The sequence below is a fragment of the Apteryx rowi genome, unplaced genomic scaffold (assembly GCF_003343035.1).
Source record: "Apteryx rowi isolate R43461 unplaced genomic scaffold, aptRow1 scaffold_34, whole genome shotgun sequence".
Classification (NCBI taxonomy): domain Eukaryota; kingdom Metazoa; phylum Chordata; class Aves; order Apterygiformes; family Apterygidae; genus Apteryx; species Apteryx rowi.
The window spans coordinates 702,574-729,488 of record NW_020449863.1 but is presented as its reverse complement, the minus strand read 5'-3'; the positions used below and the strand labels follow the sequence as shown (position 1 = coordinate 729,488).

At 37.5% G+C, this 26,915-nt stretch overlaps 1 protein-coding gene across 10 annotated transcripts; it reads left to right on the top strand.

Moving 5' to 3' along the window:
- The first annotated feature begins 1,300 nt into the window (after nucleotides 1-1,300).
- Nucleotides 1,301-24,824, top strand: RCOR3 (REST corepressor 3). 10 transcript variants are annotated; one of them, XM_026072377.1, is made up of 13 exons: nucleotides 5,110-5,148; nucleotides 5,768-5,820; nucleotides 5,932-6,051; nucleotides 6,794-6,954; nucleotides 7,043-7,159; nucleotides 7,584-7,745; nucleotides 8,108-8,232; nucleotides 9,856-9,952; nucleotides 12,658-12,876; nucleotides 14,570-14,647; nucleotides 15,266-15,323; nucleotides 20,846-21,087; nucleotides 21,528-24,824. In XM_026072377.1, exons 6-13 carry the CDS (start codon nucleotides 7,593-7,595, stop codon nucleotides 21,870-21,872), a joined length of 1,317 nt encoding a protein of 438 aa, XP_025928162.1. In that variant the 5' UTR covers nucleotides 5,110-5,148; nucleotides 5,768-5,820; nucleotides 5,932-6,051; nucleotides 6,794-6,954; nucleotides 7,043-7,159; nucleotides 7,584-7,592; the 3' UTR covers nucleotides 21,873-24,824. The 10 variants fall into 10 exon arrangements, with proteins under 10 accessions (XP_025928167.1, XP_025928158.1, XP_025928159.1 ...); XM_026072375.1 differs by having other exon boundaries at nucleotides 5,932-6,056; XM_026072376.1 differs by having other exon boundaries at nucleotides 5,932-6,056; nucleotides 6,794-7,159.
- Nucleotides 24,825-26,915: the final 2,091 nt, after the last annotated feature.

Below are 26,915 nucleotides of genomic sequence, written 5' to 3'. Positions count from 1 at the left end.
ACATTGAGGAATAAAATGTTCATGATTAAAGTTGTGACAATAGTAAACTTTAATCTGAACTTGTCTATGAAATAAATTGTTTAAAGAAATGTCAATTGACTTTGTGTCTCTTGGGGGGGGAATGGATTTGGGGTCAAAGCAACAACTAGGAGAAGTTAGTTTAAACATTCTTCTCCCCACCATCTCTTCCACCTTGAACCCCATTTTACAGGCAACTCTTGAGGTGGAGCTTAGTGGAGATAGAATTTTTAATTGCAACTTTATCTTATAGCTATGAGACAAACTTGTTTGCTGTGAAAATGGTTTTAATRAAATAGTCCTAAATCTTCTTAAGTAATTTACCAAGTTAATAGACCATCTCCTGCTTTCCAGATTTTTGTCTCTTCCTGTGTTTTTTTTGTTTGGTTGTTTTTTTAGTGGTACCTTATATTCTTTATTCTTGAGGTGAAAGTGTTTCTCCTCCTGCTTTCTGGCTGTTTGAGCCACTTACAGATGTGGCAGGATGTTACAATATCTGTACCATACTTGTGTGATGCACGCAAGATGACTGCTAGAGAAGTTTTACTGTAGTTGAAATAAAGGAAGAATACAGTCCTAACTCTGGCAGGTCATAGTAGATTTGGAGTTTCCAAAGGCTTTAATGTGAATTTGGCCTATTTAAATGCTTGTTTTCCATTCACTCACTTCTTGGAAGGGGTGGTCAAGAAGAATGTGTTATACTATTTAAGGTCGCTTATGGATTCCATTTCTTTGGGTCCTTTTAATTTTTTTTTCTCCCTCTAATCTTCCTACATAAAAATAGGCTTTCCTATATTGAAGTTATTAAATTGTGTGGTAAAGAATTTAATTTTCTTTTCCCCCCACACCATCTGTCCTCGTATTCCTTGATTTCCCCCCCCCCCCCCCCCCCCCAGACTTCCAGTCCTTTATTTTCAAAGTTTAGTTCTTTTTCCTGTTGGTTTCTGTGGTTCTGTTCTTATTCTGAAAGATTCTGGTTAAGCAGAGGACAGGACTTTGTATGTGGGCAACCAACATATTTTTAAATTGCCATTTCTCCCTTTTAAGTCTTAGGCTTCCAGATTTTCATTTTATTCTCAGTACTTTTTATATTTGTATACAGAACAGCATCTTCCCAGCCTACCTAACTTCTTCTAATGTGTAGCCAAAACTTAAAAAGTGTCCATTTGTCATTGCAGTTATTCCATTATGGAAGCAGTTAAGAATGCTTATAAATTATGGGTCATCTTCAGTTAGCCCCACTTTCTAAGTGGTATTGGCAGAGGAGTGAGTGCTGCAGCTGAAGTACGGAAACCCTTTCCTAAGTGGTTCAAAGGTGTATGGCGGGGTGGTGGTGGGAGTCTTGCTATATTTGAGATCTAGCTAATGGTCTTCCTCTTCCTTCCTGGCTTACAGCTCTGCTTTTTTCACATGCTTTAGTTACTATATTGCCTAGTATTTCCAACCACTGGCTCCTATCTGCTGTCCATAATGAGAATGGATTTTGCGGATAAAGATCATGTTGACTTTGAGATACAGGKTTTTTGTTTGTTTGGAGGGTGGGGGAGGGCTGCTGCTGCCCCCTTGAATACCTGGGGCAGGGAGAACAAGAAACGGTTCTCATAAAGATATATCGTGGATCCTACATACRGAGATGGAGGGATCCCTGTAGCTATGGATGCTCCGTGTTGAGGGTAGGATGTTGTCTTACAAGCACACACTTGCCTGTATGCATCCCATCCGTGCTTCGTCACCCTTACTTTCCTTTTAGCCATATGGAGATTCCATCTGAAATGTAATAGTTGTCTGATTCCTGCTGGAAAAATAGGGCTGCTTTGTAAAGGGCTCTTCTGATGGGAGTTGCTTTTGTTAGTGATGTGAACGTGGCACATCATAGAAGAGTGTTGTCACCACATAGGTGGTCTTAGCCATCAGCTAATATTTACAGAATATGGAGAATTTGGATGWTTGTTTCATCATCTGTTACCCATGCGTTTCTTATCACCCCAATGCCTGTTTGCTTCCTTGAGGACCACATTGAAGAAGTGTAGTGAGCAGGGCATGATGGAATTAACGGACCCCTTGGAGTTGCCCTCAGAGGCTGATACTCAACCCGTACAGCTGTCAGCGTTACCTCTACAGAGGTCTGGACACTGACTTGTGGTAGAAAGTGGAAAGCTGTCAAGAGGAAGGATGTCTCATTTCCATTCTCTCTCAGAGCTTTCTCGTTCTTCATTGCCTCCCCTTCACCCCATCACATTAGGTTCTTGGGAAGGAGCGGGGTAGCAACTTGAAAGCTAAACTAGGTGGGCTCAGGCTCCCTTCTTACCCAGAACTATGTCTCAGTCTTTGTCCTCTTCAGTGATGATCGAATGAAGTGTGAATATGCGCTGTGCGGTGTCAAAAATGTGCAATGTATCTATACGCACACAGTACTCACAGCTTGCAAATGTAGACAGCTGCCAAAGTCGACTGTCAGCAGCCTATAGCTTCTCCTCTAAGCAAGTAAAGAAATTAAGTGGTCCTGTTGTTAGGGTTGGAAGGTCTAGGTTAAGATTCTGGCTGTGATTTACAATCAGAAGTTGCTTAGTATTCTTATATTAAAAATCTTAATGTAGCATTGTAAAAATCTCATTGCTGACATCTCATGAGACAGTGATTCTTGACCAGAATTTGAACAAAAGATCTTTCTTTGTGCAGAATAAGCTATTTAAATGCTCCTTTCTTACATGTTCAGGAAACTATCATTTGGTAGACTTTGCACTGTTTGCTATGTGTAATTGAACAACTTTATCTTTTTTCCTTAAATGACTGATGTTTAAGTCTGAAATTACCAGTATTTAAGTCTGAAATTTTACAAGTTCTTCATTCTGAAGATGGGGGGTGGGGGGTTAGAGGCTTGAAATTTTTTAATGTTAAGATTTTGCAGCAATCACCAGATGATCCAGTTTTCTGACTTAGGTGTGCTTTTTGTTTATGTGTGTGCTTTAAATGAGATTCAAGCCTAAGCTAAGCAATTTCCCCATGAAGCAGAATCCATCTGGAATTGAGTGTTCTTTTAAAAGTAAGTTCTCTTTTTTCGGTTCAGGAGAAAAAGTTGTTGTTGTTGTTGTTGTTGTTGTTGTTGTTTTCCTTTGGTTTTTAACTTATAAAATATCCCTAGCTCTGTTCTTAGAGCTAAACTATATCATTGCACACTTCATGCAGTGATCTCAAAGCTTTGTAAAATATTCTTTAAGTGCAAGTAATATGACTCTGAAACTAAGTTCTTAAGTACTTGAACTTTTGATAGTTGATATTATCCATGATATAAATTGTATAAATTACAGGGTGTCTCATAGTTTTGGAAGGAAAAAATGAGGGCATAATCATGTTAGATTTGGACATTTCATGCTCACAACTTGAAATTCTGATGTATTCTCCAGTGATCATCCTGTTTTTTCCTTGTCTCTTAGCTAATCAGTGGAACATAGGATAGCTGTCATGAACTTCAGATAAAAACTGACTGGGCAAGAGAGAAATGATATGCCTATAACATGTTTGCATCACTCTTCAAGAAAATACTGCATTCCTAATATTGAAAATGGCACTCTCTCTTGTTTTTAAAATAGAAAGTTATATTAAGGAATTTGCTCTTATACTAAACACTGAAAGATTTTTGTTGTTGTTTCTTTTTTGTGTGTGTGCTGCTTATGCTTTGTAACGGGTGCTTTGTGGCCTGTATGCACCTTCTTAAACTCRTTTCAGAGTTTATGATGCATTTATACCAGTTACATCTTGCACATCTTATTTCAGAAGACAYATGAGTTAAGTTTTTCTAATTAACTGGTTTGCAAGTTGGCAATCACAATGCATCTACAGACTGCAAAGATGGCAGCAAATACAAAACAATGCCAACCTAAAGAGGGAAGAGCAGCAAAACATAGTACATAATTAGAAGGTGATAAATATTCCTTTTCTCCAAAGTGCTGATTTTTTTTGTTTTGTTTTTGTTTCCTTCAACAAGCTGTAGAACCTCAATATAAAGGGCAGAAACTTAAAATGGCTTGAAAACAAGTAATTTATTTCAGTGAAATAAATAGCTCTAGCAGTAAGGGGAAGGGGGAAAAAATCTATTTTTCTCCAGAAAGCTAGGTTTCTCTGAGGGTGCTGCCTCAAAGAATTTATACTGACAGAAGTGTACGTGCTCTAATTGTTGAGCAATACCTTATCAAGATAGGTTGTTGTAAACGAATAGACTGTAAGAGGTTTTGTGTACTAGCATATATTTGTAAAATATTCATGAAAAGTAGCTATTAGTTCACACTTTTTAAGTATTAGGGAACTTCATTTTCTTTTGCAATGCTTTTTTAGAAATCAGAATCTCTGGAATCTGCAGTACTTTGTACAGTTGCATCAGTCGTGCAAGAATTGTTCTCTGTCTTCCTGATAGGTAATTTGCTACATTGAGGGGAGTGAAAAACAAAAAATGGGATGACTTTTACATCTAAGTACTTTCTAAGGCTACATGATTTGGTTTGCTATGAATATGGGTGCAGATATATGTGTGAGAGATGCATAATGAACAAAATAGTTTCTGGCATAGTTATTAGTGTAGTTTCCTTGTTGCTGAAAGGATCAGAGATTAGTCACCTGTATTCTACCCTCTATCTCATAATTTTGTTATGCTAAGGTAGCCTAACTAAACATAGTAGATCCAGATACTCCTATGGTAGTCATAGTAGTGTTAGAGTACTAACAGACTCTCATAACTGTCTAAGAACTGTTCTAACTCAAGTACACAAATACCTGTAACTTGGCATCCTTGCCAACTTTAGAAATGAACTTTAATGCTCAAATTACAGTAACTAGGATCGTATTTAATGTCAGGTTGCGGTTGTCCCTCATGAGACATCGAATGGCCAAACCTGAACACTACTCTTAAGGAATTATTTATTTATTTATTTATTTTCTCCTCCCTCACCTTATTGATTGGGCTGACCTTCTTAATGTGGCTGACCTTTACTTACTGTCCTGTGAATAGCTGTTCTCTAGGACATATATATAAATACTAAGAATTAACTTTTCTTACAGGTGCTACAAAATACACTGATAAAGATAATGGAGGGATGCTTGTATGGTCTCCATATCATAATATTCCAGATGCCAAGTGTAAGTCTGCTTAGGAGTTTGAATGCTTAAATATAACTGTGAATAATTGCTTCTGATATCTGTTAACTGTTTATTTTACACACAGAGAAGTTACAAATTAGTAAATTAAAGAACAAAGCTTCCCTTGCATTTATTTTTCATTTAGAGAACTACCGGGAAAGGAAAAGACTACCTTCTCTTATTTTGCAGTTGAAGCRTTTGTTTCAAATCACACAGGCCGTGTTGTATGATTACCAGTGTCTATGAAACCTTTTGGTATTAATAGGAGAACAACACATTTAAACACGAACACTGTTTAAACACTGTTTAAGAAAAAGCACAAAATCAACTTTTTTCTTTTTTTATAAATGAACCTTTATGGCTTTGATGCAGTAAAACTTTGGAAGAAAACATCCTTTTCACTGAGAATTAACTTGTGTATAAAGTTTATAAGTTTAAACATTGCATTAAAGTCATTGGGCTTATTTACTATGAATACAGCTATGATATGTTAGACCTAGACCTATGCAATATATTAAGAGAGKGGGAAGACCGTGTCTTCCCATGTTAGATGGCTAATTCTGTGTGACCTTATAGCAGAACAGTACTAAATAATAATTCTGACATTGCTCTGTTACAGTGGATGAATATATTGCAATAGCAAAGGAAAAACATGGATACAATGTGGAACAGGTAAGTGCTATGAAATGAGAGTGCTGATTTGAAGGATTTTTTTTAATGTAAAAGTATAACACAACTCTTTTTTTCCCTTGGTTACCATTAATTAACGCTGTTTCTCTTCAGGCACGGCAGCAAACACTGCAATTAAATGGATCTGCATACAGTTGTGGTCTGGATTCTCTGCAAAAGATTGAGCTCTTTGTTTTCATGACATGCTCAGCTTGTAATGTGCACTTTTGAAAGGTTTGGTATGTTTCTTGGTACACTGGGCATGTCATGCAATTGTGTGTGTATACTTGGCTAAACAATTTCTCAGGCAAGAAGCTTACAAATTTAATATTTAATACTAGAATTCAAATATGGAACAATATTGAACCATTAAGTGCAATAAGGGACAGCATTGGTCTCTTGCATATTAAAAAAAAAAAAAAAAAGCAAGCCAACTTTAAATGACTTTTTTTTTCTCCCCAAAGGTAGAAAAACATTATCAAGATTCTAGGTTTGAGAGTAACAAAAAATCAGAAGTTCACAATTTGTTTTATAACCTTAGTCACCATCCCATAAAAAGCAAAGGGTAAAACTCTACTGGTCTACACTGACTTAGTTCTGTTGCAATCTTTATAATTTAACCAATTTATGTAAAAGTGAGGTTACCTATTCCAAACAAATGTTTGGTGTACTAGCGGAAACATGTTGTGTGATCTTGTTTTGGAGGATGAAAGCTCATAATAGCAAAGACTTACTAGTCAGGTGCTATCGGAGGGAGAGGCTGCCAACATTGACATCTAGAATACCTGCAGTTTGGTGATGTTGGTTTGTGGCTTGGCTTCTGTTAGGGGATAAAGGGAATTGGGACATCTCCCACAAAAAGACTAATTTTCAAAGCAACTTGTGGTAGAAAATATTTGTAGACAGTTCACAGTGGAATAGAAAATATCTCTGCAAGAAGTGCTGCTTGTTTCTTGCCCTTTTAACAAGAGAATAGGTTTGCTGTGTCCAGGTTATTAGAAGATCTGTAATCAGGGGTCTGGAGAGCTGATGAACAACTGGTGATCATGTCCGCACTGCATGGTTGAAACTGAGTGGATTACATTTCCCAATTCCCATGCCAGACTTGGCATCAAATCTGTCATTGATTCTCTGGCAGTAAGTCTAATTAGTCTAAAATTMTTTTAAGAATATTGAGAAATGAAATGATGTAAGAAAATATACTTAAATTTCCATTCCTTATTAGGTACACATGACATGGAAGTGGCCGTGCTGTTATTTGTGGATTGGAGAGTTGTAGAAAGACCACTCTCACTTTGAACTTTCAAACTTGCATTTTGGATGACCCCCTGGCTGCTGAAAAGTATTTTTTTTTCTTTTTTTGAGTGGGCTGATAGTATAGGCCTGAAGGCCTGTAAGGAACTGTGTAGACAATGTATATTTGTAAAGGAAGAAAACAGGTCAGATTTGTGCCTACCAACCTAGTTTATGCTAGTTCAGAAATGCTGCTGCCATGTCAACCTTAAATTGTCTAGATATCATAGCTTTAATAGAGTACAAATGTGCCCACTCTTCATACAGTCCTCAAAGAGAATTTTGTATCCTATAGTACATAGAGACAATGGAGGAAGTCCTAAAATTGTAAATACTTTTTGAGAAGGGATTCTGATAGTCAATCTTAAAAAAAAAAAAAAAAAAAAAAAAAAAAAAGCTTTTTTCATAATGTAACTTGTTTCAGCATTTTAGAAAGCTGACTAAAAACAAAAAGGGATTATTTCTTTTCAAAGGCTCTCGGCATGTTGTTCTGGCATAAACACAATATTGAGAAGTCCCTTGCGGATCTTCCTAACTTCACTCCTTTCCCTGATGAGTGGACAGTCGAAGATAAGGTCCTATTTGAGCAAGCCTTTAGCTTCCATGGAAAGAGCTTTCACAGGATCCAGCAAATGGTAAAGTAATACTTTGTTTCGAAGCATTAAGCAGTTCAGATGCACTTGGGTCAAAGGTTCCTGTTGGACTAAAGTTTCAATGTTGATTTCTGTGGAAAAGCTTCAGGAAAAATCTAGAATGTAAGACTTAAGTTCATTTCTTCATTTCCTGCAGCTATAGCTTTTCCCCTCTAATGAAAAACCTTCCCCTCCTCTTTTTTCCCCCCTTTTAAATGTGTGTGTGTAATGCATGCTTTTCTCCTTTCTCAGTTATCCACACATTTAAGATATTTGGGTAACGGTGGCTGTAAATAGAGCAGAATTATAATCTTGGATAGAATTTTAATAAAAAATTGTATTAATATGTTAATGAATTCTTCTAGCTTCCAGACAAAACTATTGCAAGCCTTGTAAAATATTACTATTCTTGGAAAAAAACTCGCTCTAGGACAAGTTTGATGGATCGTCAGGCTCGAAAACTAGCTAATAGAAATAATCAAGGTGACAGGTAAGGTTTATGTTCTTAAGCAGCTCTCTCTGCTAGAGACTGAAGTCTTTTTAGGTAGAGATGTTTGAGTAATTTCCAGCCATTATGCTTCAGCATGAACTATGCTTTTTGGTTTGAGCATCTGTGATGTTGTCTTTGCTTTCAGCAGGTGATCTCTGATACGCCTGCTTTAGGAACTATATCTCTCTGGTCAGTATCAGTTGTAATAACACACTAGGCTTTAGTGGATAACTCCAAAAACAAGGGTTTAAAAAACCTGAAATTTGGGGATGTGGCTTAGTTTTATTTGGGAAGTCCAATCCTATATGATTGTGTTGAGTTAGAATGGAGTGTTGCATATTCTCTTAACAGAAACTGCAGTGGGTAGGGTGCGGGGAGGGGAGTGTTTTTGTTATTAGAACTAGAATAGAACTATAACTAAAAGGTCAACCAATATGAAGAGCCGTAGCAATGAAAACGCTAAAATACTGCCTTATAGTGAAACTTTAAGGCACATCTTTATGTAAATCTTATTTTGAGCACATTTAGAACTAATATCTGTCAAAGAGAATGAGAGTTCAAAATAGTGCTAAATTGTCTTGGATAGAAGGGAATGAAGCTTTCCCCTTATTACTGTGAAACTAAAATTATACTGCACTCAGTATACTGGAATATTATCTTAAATGATTCAATGTTTTGAATGTATAAGTAGCATGTTCTTGTTTATATGAGCAGATATGATCTATTTCACATCTACGGAAAACTGCCTAGCCAGAGGAAAAGGGTCTATTTAATTATATGTTACTGAAAAGACAAACTCCTGTAGTCTAAAATTTATATGCTTATTTAGTGACCCTATAATTGGAAAATAATGGAAGAAAATCACTTTGCTTCTAATACAGCTTTTTGGTTTTTGTAATAGCTAGAACTTTTTGACTTTTTTTTTTTTTTTTTTTTTTACATTATAGTTAGTCAGAATTACATTGTGTGAATGATTAGATTGGACTAGGCTAAATTAATTCTTCTCTCTTTTTATCTTTTCCTCTGAATTAATTCAGCAGATGATTTCCCTTCTTGCTCTCCCCCTTCCCAATGCTGTAGTTCTTGAGCACTCTAAACTGGTAAAAAAAAAAACCGCAGTCCTGAATTTTCCCATCACATGTTGTCCCCTTCTGCACCCTGCAGACTGACACAAGGGGTTATTCTGACACCTGGTGCAGTGGTTGAGAATTGGTCTGTTAACAAACTAACCTGGCAAATGAAAGCTTAATTCTAGCCCTGTTCTAGTTGACCATGTAAATGCTCATGCTGGTGCAAGTGGCTGAATTAAAGAAAAGCRAAAATTTTTTCGGTAACAATAGCAGCTATACTGACTTCAGGTGTTTTTAAAACTCCATTTTAGGACTCTTGACTTGTCATAGTAATTGTAAGAATTTAATAAAGGAAATAAGTTTTTTGCAGTTTTCAAGACAGAGCTGCCACAAAAATAGGAGATGTCAAATAGTATAACCATAAAATTTGACTACTTAGAATAGATACTTTAGATACAGATATCTGTATCTTGCCTAGATACATTTATGTTTGGGTTTTTAAAAAAATATAATGACAAAGTAAAATGACCGGCTTATTGTCATTTGTCCTTAGTGATGATGATGTAGAAGAAGCTCATCCAATGGATGGAAATGATAGTGATTATGATCCCAAAAAAGAAGCCAAAAAGGAGGTAACAGATAATTTAATGGTGAATGTCAGTTTGTTTGTTTTCTGTGAATGTATTACTGTGAATAATATAACTTGTAGTAGAAGAGGCTTAACATACACCTATTTGCAGTCTGCTGAAATCACAGGATTCTTAGTTGATCAAGATTTTGACAACTTTTGAATGAAACTAAATTTTACCCTTTATTTTTGCCATTCAGTGTGCATAAATGCATCTCTCATTACTTTTGCTATCTCATAAAAGATCTTAATGCTTTCTAAGAGATGTATGCTATCTCTACCTGGTAAAAATAACATTCCCTCCACCCCTACTGAGTGGGAATTAATGGAAACTGTCTTCTTTATACATTTAAAATTTAAATGACATTTTTTTCCAAGTATAACTTATTTTGTTCTTCCAAAGCCATATTGAGGTTTTGCTTTTTAACTCATTTGTGGCTTTATTCGGATGCTTTCTAGTAATAACAATGTACATAAAAACACTTTGCTGTCCTCAGTRGAGCACTTACTGTTAGTTTTACAGATAAGCGCTGTGTTTCAGGTATGTTCAGAGTTTGAGGTKGTTKTTTGTTTGTTTGTTTGGTAAACATTAAGTTATTTATGATCAAGACTAGAAGAACACAGTTTAATGTCCAAATGTTTCATTATTTTCTTAATCGACTTAATACATTTGGGTTTTTCCTAAAATGGAAGAGTTAATGTTCCTTGAAAATGTGAGAGGAGAGATGGTGCAGTTTCAACATCTCTTTATGATCATGAAATGGTATCTAGGATTATTAATACAACTTTGGACTTCTGCCAAAAATGATGCTGAGTAAGAGATTGATAGTATTAGATTCCATTCCCAGTTTTGCAGTGACCTTCAGCATATCACTTTAACTGCCCTAGGAGAGGAAAAAGGACCCCTCTTTTACAAAGAGCTTGAGATTTTTCTTGTTGGGATATGTTGTTTAGAACTTGAAATGGCACAAACTCCAATATGAACCTTTTTACTCCTTCCCCCCCTCAATTCCACGACTGTAACAGTCTTGTAATCTGTTGATTTAATTTAGTGCCTAGCCATTTCTAAGTAATGGCTACCTTTCTCAACTTACTTTCCTTAGTTGTGTGAATCATTACACACAGTCCAGAATGAAAGTAGCATGTTCGTAAACTTCTAGGAACAGGACAAATAGGTTTGCAGTTTCTGACAAGCTATTTGGATCCACATGATATTGTTTTGTGGTCTGATATTTCTGGTAGGTTTTGCATACTTTCACTTCCTAGGCAAAATATAAACTGACTAGGTTACTTGAATGTGTAGCGCAATGGAAACTTTCTCTCACAGGGAAGACTAAAACAAGCCAAACACTAGCCTGGCAAGCTCAAAGCTTGAGAGGATGAGTTCTCTTTAAATCCAGATTGAACAGACAGGAACTGCAGTTTCACACTAAAAAACAATGTCGACCCAAAATACAAATGGTGTAAATAGGCCAGAAGTAAACTTAACCTTGGGATTTTTAGATGTAAAAGATGTAAGGCTCTATATCAACTTTCCACGCAGGAGCAGTAGGAGCAAGTGTCCTAAATGCTTTTAAGATAGCCTTCACAAAGTCTATGGACCGGATTAAGATGTTACATTAGCTGAGAAGAGGATGTGGCAGAAGGTCAAGCTTAGTAGATTAAAATACTGTTTGCTAATCTGTACTAATGCTACAAAACATAATAATAATAATAGCTGCTGCAGTTTGTTTTCTCTTCACTGTGATCAGATGACCACCTCCTCTTAACCTGCATRGATGCCAGGCAGGGAGGAGCAGTAGGGGGGGCTGCTTGAAAAGCAGAGAGCCTGAATCTCATCTCTGTTCTGGTACTTAACAGTGCATTGAACTGAAAAATCCTTATAGGGAAAGTCTTTTGCTTCTCTACTCCTAGTCTCTAGGTAGCCTTCCCAGTTGCTCTACCAGAATCATGTACATGCACACTGAAGACAAAGCTGAAACTTTGAGCGAGGATTTGTCAGGTGTCTGAGGATATCAAAAGAGTGTTTATAATGATTTTCTCTCCTCTTTGCTATCCTTTTTCCATTTTGAAAAAGCAAACAACCAAGACTTAACTTTGCTAAATTAGACGGATTTTTATAGGGACTGCAAAAATAAATCTGTGCTATTTCTTCCAAATCTCCAGTCTCCTCCCAAAGCAAATGGCACTTAGCTTTTCAAGGTAGAATGCTTGCAGCAGTGGAAGGTGTCATTTTGCACTCTTGCCACTCTTGACTTTCTCTTTTTTTTTTTTCCCTCCCCTGACCTTCACCTGCCCTCTTCTTATTTGACCTGAAATAAATGTGTTAGTTCAAAGTACTGTCAAATCAAGTCATTACTTGGTTTAAAGATGCTGTGTATGTATATTCTTTACCCTCTCAGTACCTCAGAGTTTACTGGTTCCTGCCTTCTTTCATAGTATTCAGACCATGATTTCTGTACCATTGATTGTGTCTTCAGCTATGTTCAAGAAAAAAATTTCTGAAGTTTGGAAAATTTACCTTCCTAGGACTAATGCAGGCCTGCCCAGAGTTGTGTGCTACATCATGTCATCTGTGAGGATTAGTTTGGATCCTACATGGAGAGAAGGATGTTAGCTTAGGTTTTCTTGATTGTAAATATGACATTACAATGCAATGTGATACTTTAATGAAGTTATATGTAAGATCCTGTTATTCTTTAACGGTTTATTTCTTGTGAATTAAAGGGCAGTAATGAGCAGCCTGTTCAGACCAGCAAAATAGGGCTGGGTAGAAGAGATTATCAGAGCTTACAGCATCGCCACCATTCTCAGCGTTCCAAATGCCGTCCACCAAAAGGCATGTACCTGACCCAGGAAGATGTGATAGCAGTTTCCTGTAGTCCCAATGCAGCCAACACAATTCTTAGACAGCTGGATATGGAACTAATCTCATTAAAGCGACAGGTACCATGGGTTATTGGTCTTGTTTTGTTTTCATCTCAGATTGCTCTTGTAAAGTTTTTGAAGCTTTTCTGTGAAGATTCTGAAACTTCTTTAACATGAGTCTTCCTAATTTTGTTCCACAGTGATCACCAAAAATGCTGGACATTAGCTGTTCTTCAGTTTTGTTGTTATATTTGTTCAACTCTTCATCACTCAAAATGACTTCCTTTTAAAAAAAAAATTGTTGAGAGGAGTGTATGATATGAAAACAATGTTGATTTGGGGACAGGGGAAAACTGAGGTCATTTGAGTGTGGTTTTTGTTTGGTTGGTTTTTTACTTTGTGAAAGTATTTACATGAAAAGTGAGAGTGAGACCAATGAAGCAATGGAAGATTTTTATGCTTACAGTTGTAGCTGTTTTCAGGATGGGTTGTCCTATCCTGTGGGATAGGACATCCAGGAAAGCCTGGAGAGGGGAAGAAGAGGGCGCGGGGAAATATGGAGCTAATTATTTCTCTGCTTAAAATGTTGAGCATTCTTACTACATTTAGGAGAACTGCTTTATAGTCTTCACCTTTAAGAGGACTATAACCTGCTTCCTTTGCATAAAGAAGTTAACCTGCGGCACTTAAAGTTGAAGCGTAGAATCTGTTCAGCTTCTCAGGACACTGCAGTACATGCATGCTTGCTTTCTAGGAGGGATGTGGCAACAAATTCAAGGCTTATCTGCTGGAATTTCTGCCTCATTATAGACTACTAAGAGCTGCTGTGTTGCAAAATCATGGAATGCACAAAGGATTTCATGGGCTTTTTGCTCCCTTGTATTCTTTTGCAGGAGAAATACGCTTCTTTCTATCACAGCAGGACTTTGGGGCTAAATAGCATAGGTGGGTTTCACTCTTTAGCCTAAGTGTAGGTGAGTTACATCCTTGAGGGTGTGGGAGTGGTTTTTTTGTTTTGTTTTGTTTTTTTCTCTCTCTCCTTTCAGTGATCTCGGAGATGCAGCCTCTGGAATCTCCCACTGAATTGTCTGCTTTTATGTCCATACTTAAAGAACCCTTGTAATAGCTGTGCACCATAGTATGCAAAATTTTCTCACGTGTGTTACCTTATGTGCATTACTTAGCTTTAAATGGTTAATAAATATATTTATGTGCGAGTTAAAAGTTCACTCCTTCTTGTAGACTAAAATATTTTATCTACATATATTACACTATTTCAAGGAAACCCTTTATGGAAATTGCGGTGATATAAGGTCAATAAAAAGTGGTCTGTCAGAAGAAGCTAACTGGAAATAGCTTATAAGTCTTCTCCTCCATCTCCCCCCCCCAAGTACTTTTTGGAGAAGGTAGAAGTTTATTTATACAGTACATATCACTTAGAAAGCTAAGAACCAAGCTTTTCTCTAGAGTATTCTGCATTCTTCTTCCAGAATATATATAACATTGTCAAAACTTGCTTTGTATGTCCTTTTAATATTCCTGCAGATAAACTGTTCTTTTGAAAGGCTGGCTTAAATACTTTTTTCTCTCCATAGTAAACTGTGTGTATCTTTTTTTTTTTTTTTTAACAGTTAAAAGTAGAGAAGCCTTAAACCATAATGTTTCTCTTTCTAACTTAGGAGGTACACTTGTGGCAATCCTAGTGAAGATATATGTGTAAAGTGACCAACTTTCTTTGTGGAGCTGATTAACTTTGTTGTTTTTGACCAAGGTTCAAAATGCTAAGCAAGTAAACAGTGCACTTAAACAGAAAATGGAAGGCGGGATTGAAGAATTCAAACCTCCTGAGGTAAATCAGAATAAATATTAGAACTTGTGGCCTTGCACTTACATTAGTGGGAAACTACAGAAATGTCTTTTGCTGCTGCATAGTGCTTGCATTTCAGCAGCAATTTAAACAGGATCCATTCAAATGTATGCAGTGGTGAGTCTGGCCTCTTTATAAAAAATTAGTAGTAGGTTTTTGTTTTGTCTTATGTTAACTGGATGAGTAAAGAAATGGAGGAAACCATTTGTTTGTTTTAAAGGATTGAATATGAAACATAACAAAAACGCAAAGCACTCCAGACATCAAATTCTAATAGTTTAGATAAATTTAACTATAAATTCAAATTCTGTCTGCATAAAGATCATTAGCTTGTGCATAAGTTAGGATATAGGTGAAACTGAAAAACTGCAATAAAGCAGAGGGGAAAAATATCACTTTAGTTCTAAACTGAAATCCTCTGAATACTACTTCCTCTTCATGAAAGCAGCCCTAAACTTTATGAATTCATGGTTTATTGAGCAAGAGGTTTTTACCTATGTTACAAACTGTAGTGCAACTAAAACACATTCTGATGCTCAGATATTTTACAGCTGTTGAAACATTTTAATGATCTTTGTGCCATTTTTCTAATTTTAATAGTCTAATCAGAAAATCAATGCCCGTTGGACCACAGAAGAGCAGCTTCTTGCAGTACAAGGTATGTTAATAGTAGTAGTGACTTGAAACCTGATGCAAAGGATTTTGAGAGGTGTTCAGGAATGTGTTTACACTTTCCTATAAAATGAAAGCTAAATTTTATCTGGTCTTACTTACAAGAAAGTCACTGGGAAGGCAACAACAACAAAAAAAAAAATGGTGAGAATATGTAGCATATAAATTCAAGCAAAATGATATTGGTCTTTCAATTGCTCCTATTAAATCTTAAATAGAGAAGCTAAGCTGGGTTTAACAGCTCTACATAGTACCAAAAAGTCCCTTCATTCATATTCTAAATGACATTAAAAGAATTTCTCTAAAGTGGAAGACTGAAGTAATAGTCGAAATCATAATTTTCAACACTTGTTAAGACACCTCTATATATCCTTAAAGTAGGAAAAAGCAGAAATAACTTTTACAGTTATTTTTCTCTGTTCATGAGGGAATAATAGAGCAGATATCTAGCCAGTGGAGGCCTTTGAGTCTGAAGCCAGATATGGACGCTGTACTAATGGTATTATTGGATAAAAATAAAATTTTCCAGGTTATTGATACAGCGAACTTGCAGTTACTCATTTATTTGAAGGAAAACTGACTTTTGTCTTGCCTTAACATGCACTACCTAATCAAGGAAAGCATAAGGGAAATATTTATGAGTCCATTACTGTCTTGAAGTCACTATATGTTGATTTGTTTTTATGGATAATCTTCTCTAAGATAATATAAATCAGCTCTAAGATAATATTAATCATTCACATCTTTATTTTCCTCTATTCTTCACCTGCTTTAAAATTGAAGACTGAATTTTAGTACAAAACCTTCAGTTGGATCAGGGTATCAGTGCAAAATTGTCAAGTGTGTCATACCTGGTAGTTATTAGCCAAGTGACCTATACTTAACCTAAAGTTAGGTTTATTTTGAAGTGTGAAAGGAGATGCTAAAGAAAAGGGTGACTCTGGAATCATGCCTCTTGAATTTGCATGCCTCTGAGACTGGGATCACATCTCCAAACTGTTTGCAGTCTTTCTCTCAGGATGGCTAACTAGCTCACTCTTTTTCAAATGCATCTGAAAGAGGTTTCTACCTTTAGTATCTAGTCTAGTAGATAGACTGCTTGCTGGAGAAGTGGGAATACCCAGCTTCCTTGTGCCTGCCTTAGGATCGAAGGATTCAAACTATCTTGCATTTCCATAGTTTGATTATCAGAGCTGTAACCAAGGATCGGGTTGGGAGGTGATAAGAATGCATTGAGCTCTTGTTAAACTTGTTGAGCTTGTTGTATGCTTGTTAAACTTGTTGTGTAATCAACAAGGTAAATAACAAAACTGGAGAATGGGCAGAAGAGCCTGAGGGGTTGGTAATGACTCCCTGGAAAAGAGTTCTAGCTCCTGGTCCCTCCTCTAGGGAATGCTTTCTATTTTGCATAGGTAGTCAGCTTTGGTTCTTAAGGGTGGAATGGGAAGTCAAGACTACTAGAAGACTACTGTTTTCACTGAATTACATGTGCTTCTTACGTGTTTTGGGGTTGGTTTTTTTTTTTTTTAGTCCCTTTCCTTTGCCACTGCATAAAAGGGGAGAAGCCTTAATACAAGGGACAAAGTGTTCTTATTATCCCTCTCTTACCTATTGTCTGGTCATGGAGTCTCTCTCCTGGATTGTGAGAGTCATAGGTTTAAGCCTCCTGTCCCTCAGGCTGAGGAACACCATGGACTCGGATCTCTCACTTCCAAATATTGCTTGAGCTACTAGGCTAATGTATGAAAGGTCCACAGTGCTTTTTTTTTTTTTTTTTTTTGTTCTGACTCTGCTTTTAAAGGAAAGTAGCCATGGTGGCTATGCTGAAGGTTACCATAGTGTTTGTTAGGCTTGAGCATGGGGACATTTAGTTTGTACATTTAAAGTAGGTTTAGTACATCAAATATATTGATACAACCTGGCACATACTTTTAGATACTTGACAATTTTACTGAAATCATAAGCACTAAGCAGGTAGGTTGCGCTTCCATGATTTGTTCACTTGAATTTAAGCATTAAATCCTACTGTGGAATCAGAAAAATTATCTGCAGTAAAATGATTTTGGTGCTCTTTTTTCTAAAATGAAATAATTCTTGTAGTTTCTGCGTGGGTTAATGTGATCTCAGGAGTTTAGTAACTAAAGAGGAGGTAATAAACAAAAATACTAAAATGAAGATGAGTATGTCAAAATTAGTGTGGCTGCCTGCAACAGGGTTATGGACTCAGAGTTGAAGAAGATCACTGGGCCAATCTTTTGCAGTATATTTCACCAGGTTACTGTTAAATTTTATGCCTGAATAGTTACTGAATGTAATGGGCCAGTGTGTCATGTGAGGTGTTTGTGTATAGAAATGTGTACGCGCAATCATGTTTTCAAACTAAAATCTCAGCCACATCAAAATTGTAACTGCAAAAGTGTTTCAAGACTTGTTCAAAACAACCAAATTTGAATTGAAAAGCAGTATATTGCTTTCAATTCATTGCAGTGGAAAACAGTTGAGAAATCCAGAGTCTAACACTGTGTGAGCTAGTTGCCAGGAGCACTGTAATCCCATCACAGTGGAGCTGCAGTCATAATCCAGAGGTTGGGGTTAAATAACTATTTCTGTGTCATTGTGGTGCTGCATTATATTGCTTTGTGAACCAGGCTAATGTTTTTGTGTGCGTGTCAGTGTTGGCTGTGCTGCACAGCATTAGACAGGGTAGGCAGTACTATACTTGGATTTATGAGTTTCAGAGTTAGACATCCAAGATGAAACACTGTAATACTGAGCATGCCTGTGTTCAAGTGCACCTCTTACCTGGGCAGAGGTTTGAAGAGCTTGAAGAATCCCCATGATCAGTGCTGGCTTCAAACAAGCTGGGCGAAGCATTCATACATGTGAAATGAGGCTGTGCAGTGTTCTTTTGAACTTCATTGTCAACAACCTAATAAAATTATTCTTATCGATTAGCAGATTAAGCACTTTGGAAATAATTTGGGTAGTGTTCAGTACAGGATTTATGTAAGGATGTGTAATGTGCACCAATTTGAGTTAAAGGGATGATGTGTCCTCTTGCAGATGTGCCAGCACCTTATATATAAAACTTTCATAGACATATATGGAACTTCCTCTGTGTTTCCAATGCAGGTTAAAAGTGTTTTACTACAGTATTGTGTGGAAGTCATTGTGATGATGCTATAGCAGTACTAAACCCTCTGAAAAGAATCCAAAATGAGTAGTGCTGTGTATAGCTGAACTAATGAAGTTTGGTTTTGTCTCGATGTTTCTCATTGTTGGGTTCTCAGTGAAGGCATGATACACTGTCTTCAACCTGTCTGCCTGGAAATAGGCTTAAGACCTTGTCTCTGTCAACTTTAGATGGATTTAGCCATCAGCTTCAGTTGTTTTGCAGGTTAAGGGGAAGAGGGGAGTATAGGCAGAATAATAACAGAAAAGATTGAAATCACTAAAAGTCTGAACTACATTTTTTGAAACAGTGTGCTTTGTTTTGTTGGGCATTTTGTTCATTTGATGAATTCTGCAGGATGGTAGATATGTTGCAGTGGACCCTTAATGATCATTATAAATTAGTGAGGATGGTAATGGTGTGACAATCAAAGGATATTAAAACACTGGAGGGAATGTTCTGTGGGGGCATGCCGCTTTAGAAGAGTATAGCTAGCACTTTGCATGACTGATAATGTGTAGAACCAGACGCCTGTCTCTGCTCTTCCTAGATGTGCTCCCTCCCTCGTGGCACTGTTAGGTCCCTTTGTTTTCTTTCCAAGGTTCTTGCAGTCAGGATGGTTGAATGCCTTTATAGGTGCTAGGAAAAGAGCTAAAGCAATGTAGCCAGCCGTAATTAATCTCTTGATGGTTGAAACATCAGCTTCAGCTACAGAAACTGTTAATATCCTAGAGCTGAATTTTTCTTAAATTGCATGTGTGCATACCACATCATAAGTACCTATTAATGAAGAAAGTAGAAAAGAGCAGAACAAGATGAAGGCCATACTCTTCACAATTCAGTTGAAAAGAAACATGCCTTTCAGATTTGAAATGGCTTTCACCTTCTGAATCCTTTGCTTCACCTTCTTGAAGTGAGGGATGAAATCAGGCATAAATTCCTGCTCCTGTAGTGAAATGGAATGCTTGTCCTCTAAGCTCTATAATATGTCCTGAATGGCTTTAGTCATCAGGAGCTTCGCATAACAAGTCAAATCTTAGTTCACTCATGAATAGCTGAGAGCAAAAAGGAGTCTTCTGTTTATGGAATCTGGAGTGTGTCTTACAGCACTGTAAAATAAATTAATTTAATGTTCTATTTCTTTTAAGCTCCAAACTTTTGGACATTTGTGATGAAAAATGTATTTAGTGTAGCTAAAAGCTGTGTTCTAGGATGCTGGAGAATATGAGAATTATTTTTCTCGTGAGCAGGAGAGGAGGAAATAGACATATACCCTAAATAAAGCTAAGAGAGAACTGATAAATCTAAGGTTGGACTTATAAACTGAAGTTTAATATTACAGAGTTCTGTACTCATTTTTTTCAGTGTTATCATCCACAAAGTTCATTTTGAAATTCCAAAAAGCCCACATTGAGATTTTTGTAAAGGACCAGCAGCGTTTCCTTGTGAAGTGCTTGTAAACAACTGACCTACTGATATCAACATGAAAATGAACAAAAAGAATTATGTAAAGATCTTCTGTCATGCAATTTCTTGCTGGAGAATTCAATTCCTGGAGGCTTRTGCTGGGAACTGTATTGTAAACGGACACCAGTAGCTTATGTTTATTTTCCCCAGGCAGTTGTCCCAAAAAAAAGTTTCATCTACCAAATTTGAATGGTGAATGAAAGCTTTAAAAAGACTTTGGTGAATGGCAGACCCTTTGTAGCCTCAGTACAGCATGTCATAAACGGAGGAGGGAGCAGTACACAGTGACGTACAAAGTGTCCCCCTTGTTCTGCACTTGCTTAGTCCAGCAGCTACTGAACTCTACCAGTCCCACTGACCAGCTGTCGTACAGGCTGTTGGCAAAGAAACCATCTCAGCTACGCACAGCTGGCACAGAGGGAACCTGTGGAAGCTGTCAACATCTGTCACTTGACACTTGTAGCATTAGCCCCTGCTACACCTATACACACATGCTCACTCACCTTCCCACTCCCTTCCTGAACTTGTTTCAGGCTTCTGCCCTTTCTCCAAGCACGCTGAAGGATTTTATTTTATGCATTATAGGCCAGATCTGTGTGGTTTTTGGTTGGGAGTCTTGGCGAGTAAGCCAGAATCTTTAAGAAGAGTGGGTAATGACCTTTTAATAAAGTTCTTGATTTGTATGTTGATGGCTATGCAATAAAAAATTATTTTGCTTTAAGGGAAATTGAGGCCTTCTCCTAATTGAGAAGTCCTCCTAATTAGCGAGTCCTTGGTTTGCAGGTCCCATAGGTTCTCTCTATAAATACATCACACGTAGCTGTGTCTGACTGATTCTTCACAGCTATGTTATTTACTTTGCCTTCCAGGTGTCCGCAAATATGGTAAAGATTTTCAAGCTATTGCAGATGTAATTGGCAACAAGACTGTTGGCCAAGTGAAGAACTTCTTTGTAAACTACAGGCGTCGGTTTAACTTAGAGGAGGTATTGCAGGAATGGGAAGCGGAACAAGGAACCCTGGCTTCTAATGGTGATGCTTCTGCTTTAGGGGAGGACACAAAAAATACTTCTAATGTGCCATCAGGAAAGAGCACTGATGAAGAAGATGAGGTGTGTTTTTGTGTACCAGATATAAGTAAGCATGGATTGAGGAATAGCATTGTATTTAGTGATTATAATGTAAGGTTAACAACTGGTGTGGAGTGGCAAAGCACATTCTAAAGAATGATGATGAGCTTGCATAGAGCTTCAGCCAATGTCATTAACCAACTGGGAAAAGGACTGCACCTTTCATAGTGAATAGCTTGTTACTGTTTTATTGTTAAAATACAGTTCTTACTCTAGAAAGAAGACTCTTGCTTCATAAATATTTTTAGTTCTGCTGTCTATAATATTTTGGTTGGTGATTTTTTTTCAGTAACTTCTCAGTTTTTTGGTTTTGTTTTTTTTTTTAAATACTGTTTCCTGCATAGTGGACAGTGGCAACCCAACTGCATTGCGTTGCGGCTAGGACGGCTGTTTATGCAATCTTGTCTTTGTCCTTCGTGCAGGCACAAAGCACTCCGGCCACTCAGTGTTTAGGCCCTTCACCTCCAGCACAGGCATCTGCTCCAGCACCTACCGCTCCCATGGCAACTTTAAACCAGCCGCCCCCGTTACTTCGTCCAGCGCTTCCTGCTGCTCCTGCTCTCCATCGTCAGCCCCCACCACTTCAACAGCAGGCTCGATTTATCCAGCCAAGGCCAACTCTAAACCAACCCCCCCCGCCTCTCATCCGCCCAGCTAATTCCATGCCTCCTCGTCTAAATCCAAGGCCAGTGTTAACCACAGTTAGCGGCCAGCAGCCACCCTCACTTATTGGAATTCAGACAGAATCGCAGTCCACTCTGCACTGAAGAAATAAAGCAGAATTATGCTAACTCCTACATTTTAATAATTGTATCAATGTCTACTTTTTTTCCAAATAATGAAGGGGAGAAAAGAGCAAGCCTTCACAGGTATCAGACCAGTTTTACAGAGGAGCAAGCTAATAACTAGAAATGGAACCACATCAACAACCATCTGTATAAAAATATTTTTGTGTAGAAGACTTGTACAGCAGAACAATGCCTACAGTACAGCTCTCCTCTATATGAATAACTGTTGAAGGAAGCTAACTTCTTAAATGAATAAATGTTCAACACACCAAGATTTTGTTTAACTGATTTTTACTCTATTTATTTTATTACAGTTCTTCGTAGTCAAGTATCTAACTACAGAAAAGTAGTTTGGCAAATCTAGGATTAGATATTTGTAGGAGACCTAAATGTAGGGGGGTTTTTTTGTTTGGTGGTTTTTTGTTGTGTTTTTTTTGTTTGTTTTACTTTCTAGTGCAAAAAATCTAATGGCCTTAGGTTCAGAATTTTGGCCCTGTTTAAATAACAGTAGAAGCATTTCATGCACTTGTAAAATGTAGGTGTTTCTTCATGTTTTTTTCCCAGAACACCTTTTCTTTTTTAGAAAGGTACTTTCTTACTAAATACTCCTCTGAAAGAGTATTCTGAAGACATGATGAGCTATTGTACCAAACATGTTAAATATCTCACATGTGCTCTAATGGTGTAAGTTAACTGAAAACAGGAGTCCAGTTTCCTGCCACAAAACCTCTTGCAGGCTGGGGTGGAGAGAGAGGCAGCAACTTGTGGCACCTGGGGGATGGCAGGCGAGGAACAGTAGCGAGAACCATTATTCTTAAGTACAGCAGAATTTTATTTCTCTGTAAATGACTGTCTACAGTTCATATAGATATTGACAGATCATTGATATCTTGCCTAAGAAGTCATGATAAAAACATAGATGCTGGTGGTGGTAGTAGAATATTGTGGCAATAGGGGCTATCTGCTGCCAACCCAATTTTAGCGTGTTAAATGAGTGTCTGATTTCTGCTATTTCTAGGTGAGTTGATTAGCTGGGTTGAGGTTTTCTGGGCTTTTATTTTTTTAATTTACTAAGTTAAATCTGCATTTGGGTATTAATCATTGCTTCCAATTTTAGAAAATTTAAAGGTTTTTCACTGTATTCATTAAATTGTTCTTGTCTGAAACTTTAATTGTTTAAAAAAAAAAGTTTGATCTGGATCAAGGTTTTGAAAAATACTGCATTTTCAACTGTGTAATAACATTCAGGTTGACTGCCATGCTATTCTAAAAAGTTATTTTTATTTATACCTGAAAGTGTTTGAAAAACATTTTAGATGCATTCTGTTGTTAACTGGATTTGCCCTTGACTAAAACAAGCCCTTATTTGAAGAAGGAATGTGCTGTCCCTAGTCTTTTTCACAGATAAAGTAAACAGTCTAATGATCAGTTTAACAGTTGGCTAAGATACTTCATCTGTGCAAAGGGAAGCTCTCATACCATCAGATGCTATTTCATTTGTAAATCTAAAGTTTGATACTCATGGCCTAAATTGCAGTTAAGGTGTTGACACTGTGTAGTTCAGTTCTTCATTCGGACACATCCTCAAAATCATAAACCTGAGAGATTTTCTTTCCAAACAGCTGACTTTACTGATGTGCTGAAGTCTCATACAAAAAGGTCCTTCTTAAGAGTTTTCTCTTGCATCAAAGTAGATCCTTAGCCGCTATGTAAGCATCAGATGACCTCTCGTCTAAGAAAAGCAGCATTGTAAAACACAAACTGAGAAATTTGTGATCACTGAAACTTGTGTTCTGGGAGTCATGAGTGTCCCCTCAACAACTACATACAAATCTGGCTGCTCTCCAGACTTTAAAACTGCTGTGAAACCCATCTGGTACATTTTGACATCCTGTCTGAGTATCTCATTTTAATTGTTGACAGTGATAGGATACATCTTCAGTAATTTTTTTTTCTAGCATTGAGTCTCCCAGGTGTGTGTATTGTACCTTTGCTAATTTTTGTCTTGTCTCTTGTCAATAGACTTCAGTATGCACAATGTTGGGTGTTGCAGTAGAGTTGGCCACCACCAACTGCTATAAAACTGTTCAGTACATTGTAATTCAGTTTAATCTTGTTTAAATATTCTATAATTGGGCAAAGGTGCTGTATTTGAAGGGGGGAGGGAGGGTCAAAGATGGGTAGTATTTCTTAATTTACAGACACTGTAGCACACAGTAGGGAACTCCTAGCATTTGTAGTACTAAATAAGTATGTACATAGCAAAATGTCTTTATTGTGTGCTTTGCAGAATATGTGCATACGGTTTGCACGTCCTGTTTTTGGAGGTAGGATTTGTTTTAAGCAGTGTTTGCCTGGAGAGTGATATGCTTGCTGCTTAATCAAAGGATTAAAGTTTTAAAGGAATCTGTGTCTTCTATTTTTATGTACCTTGTAATGGTCTAAAATGTTAGGGCCCTTATACTGTGATTCTCTTCTAAATTCATTTATTTTTTTAAGAATTAGAAATAAAATTATACAATGGTGTTAATTTCAGTGGGGAATTTCTTTTGACATATCTAGTCTCCAGTTTTTGTAATGTAGTAATGAACTCTGACTTCAAAGTTGGCTTAATTTTGTCACTTTAAGAAATGTAAAATGTTTGCACACTAAAGTTTGGCAGAGGACGTGTATCCTACATTGTTAAAAGCTAATGTAACTTTACAGCTTTTTGTACAGTTTATTTTAGTTAATAAAGCAAAACATACTAAAAAAATGGCAGATTTTACAAATGCAAGGCATAACTTGAACTACATGTCTTCTAGGAACAATACTGCAAAACATGGATGTACAAAAAGAAAGTATCAGACTTAATTGTTGCACTTTAAATCAGAATGGGTATGAACTTAAGCAGATATTTCTGCATTAATAAAACAATCACTAAACATTGCACACCACAGTAAAGCAGTTTAATTTGTTTTACAGTTGATCATGAGCAAAAGGAACTATAGTTCTCTCTGTCTGTAGTCTGTTTGTTTTTATACTGTTGGGATTTTTTTTTTAATGATACGGTTTGTATTGTAGAAACTTTGCAGTCCATAGAAAACAAAATGCAAACCAGTAGCTTATATGTGGGGGAATTTATGTATGACTAGATCAGAACTGCAAAGTTTAGGGAAGAGTTTAGGATGAAAGTTACTAGAACAATGTCATGCCTCTTGCTAGGAAAAGAGGGGAATAGACTAAGTTACAAATGGTGGTAGCAGAAATATAGTTGGAGCCAAAAAAAAAAAAAAAACCCAAGGCAAAGACAGACTTCTTGAAATTGATAGCTTGCTAGATCTGGATTTCAAAGTGGAAGATGCCATTCAAAAAGGAATGCTATAGAGGAGTTAGCAGTTGTCCCAGCTACACTACAACAGGGCTATCTAAATGCAACTTCATAGTTACAGCAGGAGTGGTAAACCTCCAGCTTCTCCTGAGGCTGAAATAGCTATGCTTCAGCATTTACCTTTCTCTGAGTGAGTTAAAAGCAGGCACTGCCATGACAGATACCTGCTTTAAGATCACAGGAAGTTTTATGTGAGATAAAAAGGAAAAATATATAAACTCTCTAATGCCATTTGTGGCCTGCTGTAGACTTATACTGATGAATACAGATTTTTGATCCCTGATTCAAGCAGAGAGGAGAGAGAAAAGAAAAAATACAGCCAACAGTATCTGGACTATGTAAAAAGGTAGTGCACCTTTCATAAAGGACAACTTTTAAATTGATACTAAAGTAGAACTCCTAAATTTGTCTTCATTTTCATATTCACTGTTAGTGAAGGCTGCCGTTTTTACTTGCCTAAAATCTTTAATCTTAAAGCCCTTTTTTTCTTTAGTACACTGAAATAATCATAGCAGCAAAACCAGTCCACATCTTTTGCTCACTTGAAGTTTTCTCTGGGACTGTCACAGAAATAACCATTGGGACTTAGGTATCATGACTGCTGCTGCTTCAGGGGTATGACTTCATCTTAATACAAAATGTCTTTTGTTATACTCAATCTTGAGAGTCAAATTAAGAGTAAGGTCTCAACCCTGATATTTGATAATCTTTTTGAGCAATCCTCTCCATCACGAAGCTCTGTTCCAGGGGAATTATAATGTTCCTCGATAGAAAGAGGTTCATGAGTACAGAAAATCTCTGTCTTGGGAACTAGATCCCAACTCCAAATAAAATATTCACTTAAAATATTCACTTAAAAGTGGATAAAGTAAATATTTTTAAGTGGAAAGTCTGTTGTTCTGACTGGCGCTCCCCCCTTGTCTTCTCATGCAGGTGGAACCTGGGCTTACCAGGATGTACCTGAAGACTTAAAGACTTAGAAAGACTCCTTTTGCAAGAGAGAGCGTCTGGAAAGTCGTTTGTTTTAGTCATTGCCCCTAGACTCGTGTTGGACTCCCTAACTCTTAATGCAACACGAACTTACGTGCATGTGAGTGGCAAGTCATTTTACAGAGAGCAAAAGTCAGGTCTTTCCAAAACCATCTTTTTTTTTCAGAGGTCATCTTAAACCAGTTCAGATAATTCTGCCTGTTTCTTTGCGGTCAACCTTACTGCTTTTGTTCATGGGCTAACACGGTGTTTTCCTCAGGGACTGGCATTCCTGGAAGCGGCTTCCCGGAGAAGGCCGGGAGCGAAGCGCAGCGCCAGGTGACGGAGGCGAGCGCTGGAAGAGCGCTGCATCACTGCTGTTGCTGAAGGACCGCCGCGCCGTCTTAGGGTGCTTGGGTCAGAAAATTCCTTCTGTGTGTCAGGAGTCATTAACAAATAACACTGGCCCGTGGTGATCCCCGTGGGACTATCGTCCTGGCAAATTAACGTGACCGGCTGGTTTGGGGAGGGCTTTCGTGCTGGTGTGGCTCACGTCGCCCAAGGCCTGCGGTGAAGGCGAAGGGAGAGGGTCGCTCCCAGCCAGTTTGCCGTGTTCACCAAAGCGGCGGCGGCGGCGGCGCCGGGGACTCCCCGGCCCGGCCCGGCCCGGCCCCGCCCCGGGG

What these genes read in the sequence shown, in the direction of transcription:
- RCOR3 (XM_026072373.1), top strand. Translation starts at nt 2,989, where the DNA reads ATGAGATTCAAGCCTAAGCTAAGCAATTTCCCCATGAAGCAGAATCCA. An exon ending in TTCACAGGATCCAGCAAATG is followed by an intron (nt 7,746 to 8,107) that starts GTAAAGTAATAC and finishes GAATTCTTCTAG; the next exon opens with CTTCCAGACAAAACTATTGC. An exon ending in GCACTGATGAAGAAGATGAG is followed by an intron (nt 21,088 to 21,527) that starts GTGTGTTTTTGT and finishes TCCTTCGTGCAG; the next exon opens with GCACAAAGCACTCCGGCCAC.